At 61.4% G+C, this 5,896-nt stretch overlaps 1 protein-coding gene and 1 non-coding gene across 2 annotated transcripts; both read left to right on the top strand.

Moving 5' to 3' along the window:
* The first annotated feature begins 122 nt into the window (after window positions 1-122).
* Window positions 123-203, top strand: MNEG_t16844. Its single transcript has one exon. It is a non-coding gene; the product is annotated as a tRNA-Ser (tRNA).
* Window positions 204-2,709: 2,506 nt separating this feature from the next.
* Window positions 2,710-5,838, top strand: MNEG_13153 (Alkaline phosphatase; the record flags this gene model as incomplete). The annotated part of the gene is made up of 9 exons (XM_014038375.1): window positions 2,710-2,895; window positions 3,124-3,264; window positions 3,632-3,765; window positions 3,951-4,041; window positions 4,408-4,469; window positions 4,710-4,752; window positions 4,982-5,060; window positions 5,298-5,743; window positions 5,815-5,838. The coding sequence occupies 9 exons, from the start codon at window positions 2,710-2,712 to the stop codon at window positions 5,836-5,838; spliced, it is 1,206 nt and encodes a 401-aa protein (XP_013893829.1).
* Between the last annotated feature and the right edge of the window lie 58 nt (window positions 5,839-5,896).

Raw genomic sequence — 5,896 nt, 5'->3', positions numbered from 1 at the left:
GAAACCGGCCGACGGTGCAGCAAGACACAACACGCGCAAGACAATATAATGTTGAAATTTCCGAGGTGGGCACGCGAGAATCGTATGCCCCATCGTACGAGGTGCGCTTCAGCGCACTAACAGTCAGCGTGGCCGAGTGGTTAAGGCGTCAGGCTGCTAACTTGATGGGTTCTCCCGCGTGCGTTCGAATCGCATCGCTGACGATGTTTTGGTCGCACGCCTCCTCGAGTTGGCGGTCTGGGACGGGGAAGCGGGCAGGGAGTGCAGCACTCATAGGTGTTCCAGAGCAGAGCCGTGGCTGGTGGCATGCTGAGGATGTGTGGCCCCTCTGCTTGAGTTTCCTGGGAACAAATTCCTTGGGCCAGGCACACCACTGTGGCACATTTGAAAGGCCACACAGTCACTCCATGGTGTATGCAATCTGGCGGCAGTGAGCCATGCGGTGAGCGGTGACGCGTACTTGTTTGACAAGCGGCGAGCGGCGGGGCATGCAGGCTCACGCAGGAGCCTCTTGCAGTCTGCACATGGCATATGATGCAGCAGATGCAGAATGAAGAGAAAGCTTACAAGTTGCTTGATTTTGATTTTCTTGGTGGCTCTGTGCTTGCTGATATTGTTGCCCCTTATGTGTATGCTTGCTGGCAGATCCGTTGGAAGTTTAGGAATGAGGAGGTCCGCTCTGATGAGCGCGAGGCCGATGGCAGTGATGCTATGGTATGAGTAACTTATCTATCTATCTATCTGCACAAGGTGCAACCGGAATAAAATACTGCCTAGCCAGGTCCACCGGTTCTTACCCTTTTGTTAAAGCATTGCAGGGCAACCGGGTGCAGCATGACGCGGCTCCAGCTCGGTCACAGCCTGTGAGCCTTTTAGCGCAATAACAAGGGTGCACGCTGCGTGGGCGGGTGCTGGTGCGCAGGTGGCGCCCTGGCGGGTGCCTTAGTGGCGCTGAGCTCCATGAGTGTGCAGAAACACCGCAGTCCGTACGGGGTGGAAAAGGTGTTGCTGAGGCTGGGCAGAAGGTGTTCTGAGCTTGGCGCGGCGCGGCCTCTCTGGTGTCAGTGCATGACATACACCTGCCGAATCACCCAGACGGCAAGCCAGTGTGCCTCTCGGCCAGTGTGATCGATGCGCGCCAGCCTTATGCAGCATGCTGTGCAGCGCCGCACACACGGGTCGGACATTACATTACATTACATCCGATGTAAAAGCGTGAGTCGCGCTTTTCCAGCTGCGAGGGGAGAGAGCTGCGCCTCCAGGTTAGCCAGCTCTTTGAGCATTGTGTCACTCATGTCCGCGCCGCTGACCAGGAGCGAGCTGAAATGCTGCGTTAGCCGCTGCAGGATAGCCTCAGGAGTTCGCAGCAGAGCGCCGTCAGCCGACAGATTACCGGCTTCAAAGCTACTGGCCTGCCTGCGCACCCCCACAGGGTCCATGCTGCGCACAGCCTTCTAGAAGCACGTGAAGTCGCGCTGCTGCCAGAATTGCTCGGCCTCAGCCGCCTGCCGCTGCAGCTCGCGCTGCCGATCCCCTTGAACGAAGGCGGTCACCGCGCGGCAAAGCCGCCGATAGTGTCTGCGACACTTGTCCCGATGCTCACTGCCTAGAACTGACCGCTGCGCTGCCGCCCACGCCGCAATCTTGGTTGGCCTCGATCAACCGCTCTGTCCGCGGGCTGAAGTGACACGGCAAACGCCGCGCGGTGCGGCGTGTGCCCAAGGCTGCTGCGGCAGCTGCCAAGGCAACATCGCTGAACACCGAGCACGAGGCCTCGACGTCTTCAGCAGCTAGCGGCGTGTCCGCTGCTCGCATGCGGGTCGGACAGGCTTATCAACTGGGCCGGCAAATGAGGGTGGCCCGTGTGTGCATCAGGAGTCTTGCGCATACTGTAACCTCAAGTGCATGGGGCAGCCGCATCGATGCCAGTTTGATCAATCGCTGCAGTCACAAGCCAGCAGGCCACAAACAAGGGTGGGCGAGCGTTCCAAGGGGTGGGTTGAGCGATGTAGCTACATAGAGAACTTTGGGACGAAAATCTGCCAAAGAGCTTGGTTGCAGCTGCAAGTTTAATGTTGCTGACACTGTCATGATCGTGTACCTTTCAATGACCAGTACCTCGGAGTCGTAGGCGGTCACCTTGTCACCGGGGCCTGGCAAGCTTGCAGCAAGCGATAGACACTGGGTGGCCAGCAGCCTACCGCACAGGTGATTCAATGTATCGAAAGGTACTGGCTGGAATGCGTACGGACAAAATTATCACAATCGATTTGAGCACACTGTTGCTTGCCGCATTCGCCATGTGTAGAGTCTCTGGTGGGGGCCACTCCAGGCGCCACAAGGTATTCAGGTCCTCGTCATTACATGCATACGCATGCTAAGAGCGGGTAGATTGAAGACGCTGCATTTGCATATGAGTTTTGGACAAGCGGCACCTCTTGCCTGTAGATTGCGACCCCAGTCACACCGTTCAAATGGCTGTCCAACTGCGTGGCTGCGTGGTGACTCTTGAAAGACGGACTCAGCCATTCGACACACGGTACGACCTCTAGCCAGGCATGTTGAATCACGGCCTCTAAGGCACGCTCTTCGTTGAACCTACGTCGGAGTCGAGTCACTCGTTGAGTTTTTTGCGGCGGTCCAAGCCCCTCAGGGCGGGGCCTGCTTGGCGTGACTATCCATCCTCTACAGAACAGGAATCTTATGGCAATGGACCCATCCACGCGGCGTCGCACCGGAGGCGTCCTCCAGGCCCTTTTGCTGTTGAGCCTGGCTGCCCATTGCTGCGCGCTTGGCGGGCTGCGGTTGGCTGTCGTGGGAGATTTTGGTTCTAAGGACGCCGGCGAGCTCGCCGTTTCCAACCTTACACAAGGCTGGGATACGCCGTCAAAACTGGTAGGTGCTTGGCCAGTGTCGTGATCTCCCCCGCTGGATCTTCGTTGGTGGTTGGCACCTGGGCGCTTTGGCACTGTAAAGCTCAAGTTTGCCTCACGATGCACTAAATGCTGCTCTCTCTGCTGGTGTCGCCCCGCGGGCCTGGCCGGGCCGGGCGTAGTCAGCGGGCCAACATCATCACCCCCCACCGCGCCGCGCGACCCTAATCCACCTTTGCCACTTTCGCAGGATGCGGTCATCAGCCTCGGCGACAATGCATATTTCTTTGGTCTCGCCTCCGAGATCCAGGAGCGCATCCCTCCTTACTACGGCTGGGCCATCACCACGGATACGGCCACAAACCGCTTCTGGCCCTGCCCCGGCAACCACGTGCGTGCGGTTGGGAGAATAGGAGGAGCAACGCGAGCACTGGCTACACGGCAAATCACGCAGCTCTTGAATGCTTGCATTGTGCTGAGTGCAGCGTTGGCGATGTGGGGCATTGATCGGCATACACGCGCGTCAAAGTTCGCAACAAATTTGTCGAGCGCACGGTTGCGCACCTACCGTGTCGAATTACATGCTACCCCTCAATACCCCATACCTCGCTGGCAAACGGCCACCACTCTATGCACTGCCCCAAGCATGCACCCGGGTGCACGCAGCTGCCCCGTGTCTACGCCCAAACCTCTCCTGGACCCCGCGCCGCCGCCCCCTCGACACGCGCCGCTGCCGTTAATTCCCGGACCGCCCGCAGGATTGGGGGGGCCTTTGCAATGACCCCAAGGGCCTGGACCCTTACCTGGCGTATTTCAAGGCCCTGAGCAGCAAGCCCAACCCGCGCGTGTACGAGCACATAATCGGCGAGCTCCACTTCTTCATGCTGGACAGGTGGGGCGCATGCACGCAAGCGCACATGACTGTGCTGGGTTGCAACCGGAGAGGGCAGCCGAGGCGACGACTACTGGTGCAGGCTGCTGGGCTCGAAAAGCTTTTTGGTGACTGCACCCAAACGCTTGGTGTGCTCACCCACCTCGGTCCCTGGGCTGCCTGCCGCTTTGCACCGCCGCTCGCAGCCACTGCAGCGAGCCCCTGGGCGTGACTGTGACCTCTCAGCAAGCGGCATGGCTGAAGGCCGCGCTGGCTGCCTCTACGGCGCCGTTCAAGGTGCGCGGCTGGCTGGCCAGCCAGCCCCCATGGGGCGAGGCCTGCTGAGGCGCGTGTTTGCGTGCAAGCTGCAAGGCAGCTGCTGCGGGTGGAGAGAGAGAGAGAGAGAGACTACGCAGGCTGTGACGCCCGCGTGAATTCAGGAAGGGGGGGCTGGCTTGCGGGGGCCGAGGCCGCCGCGCCGCCCCCCCACCGTGCGGGTGGCATGAATCACCCACATTGATCAACTTTACTGGCCTCACCTACCTGCTGCACACGCGAGGCCTGCTGCCTCCCGCGCCGCTGCATGCACCACTCGCCTACAGCTGACGCGACCATCCGCTGCAACCCTTGCCTTGGTGCTCGCCCTCGCTCCCTTTGCTGCAGATCGTGGCGTTCCACCACCCGCCCTTTTCCTCGTTCCGAGGTTACCAGCCCAACATGGATTGGTGAGTTGCATCGACCAACACCACATTTCCCATCCCACCCACAAACGGCTGTTGACGATCGCGCCTGCCGAGTGTGCATGGCACCACGCACGTGCTTTGTGCTATCCAAGACAAGCGAAACCACTGCCCTACCGCCCCTGGCAGTGGTTTTGCCCTACCGCCCCTGGCGCGGCCATGAGCCCTTGCATGTCCTGTCCGCCCGCTTGACCCCCTCTGCACCCGCACCGCCGCCCCCGTCAGGCCGTTTGCGGAGTGGGGCGCGGATTTGGTCATGGCCGGCCACGTGAGTCGTCAGCCGTGACGCTGCTGGTGCACCGAGCAGGCACACCCTGACACAGCGGCCCGCCCCTGATCTGGCACACCGTGCGGGGCCAGCGTACACACAGGGTCGACCCAGCTGCGCTGCATGGCACCGCGGCACGCACCCGTAGCTAGGCGGGCCGGGACGGAGGCTGTCGTGCGTGCGAATCCTCACAAAGCGCTCCTCGCATGCATGGGCCCCGAATTCGCAGGATCACATTTATGAGAGGCTCGACAACCCGAGGAAGGTCCCCGGCAAGGACGGCTTCCCCTACTTTGTCAATGGCGCGGGTGAGGCCTGCTGGAGGGGCGCGGGTGGTCTGGGGGGGGGGGGTCACTCTTGCCACGCTCCAGGCATGCACATGGCTTGTGGCGGCGACCGCAAGCGCCGTCCTGCTCCCTCGAGAGCCAAGGCCTTGGCCGCTAGGGGCAAGCAACGCAGGCTGCCGCGACCAAAGCAAACCTCACACGCAGTCTCTGCATTTGTGCTGGTGCCTCAACAGCCCTCACGCCATCCATTACCCGCAGGCGGCCAAGCGCTCTACACCTTTTCGAACCCCCAGCCCGCCTCGGCGTTCAAGTACAAGTCCGACTTTGGGGCGCAGCTGCTCACCACCAAGTACCGCCCCTTTGCAAGCGGCGCCTACTACGATCTGGACCTCGCGTTTTACAGCGCGGGCGGCGGCCTGAACGGCGGCACCCTGCAGGAGTGCTACAGGATCACCAAGCTCATCGGCACGGGCATCACCCCCACGACGACGTACACCGCCGCCTGCCCGGCCGTGACGGCGCAGAGCGACTACTCGCTGCTCACGAACAAGCTCGCCCCGGCGTTCGCGCCGTCGCCGCTGCAGAAGTGGAGGTACTTCAACGCCGGCAAGAAGGCGCTGTCTGTCAAGTCGTGGACCGCGCTGGCTTACGATGACTCGGCGTGGTCGGTCGGCGCCAGCCCCCTGGGCTATGGCGCGGCCAACGTCACTTACAGCACCCAGCTGGCGATCAACTCGGACTTCAAGGGCAAGGCGCAGGCGTTCTACTACTTCAGGACAGTGCTGTGCCTGGCCTCTGACGTCGTCGCGCAGGTGGGGCCGGGGCCGAGGGGCGCCAGGCAGTGGACGCACGTGGGT

This window comes from Monoraphidium neglectum (assembly GCF_000611645.1).
Source record: "Monoraphidium neglectum strain SAG 48.87 unplaced genomic scaffold scaffold03656, whole genome shotgun sequence".
Taxonomy (NCBI): Eukaryota; Viridiplantae; Chlorophyta; class Chlorophyceae; order Sphaeropleales; family Selenastraceae; genus Monoraphidium; species Monoraphidium neglectum.
This window is presented reverse-complemented; position numbering and strand designations above follow the sequence as displayed.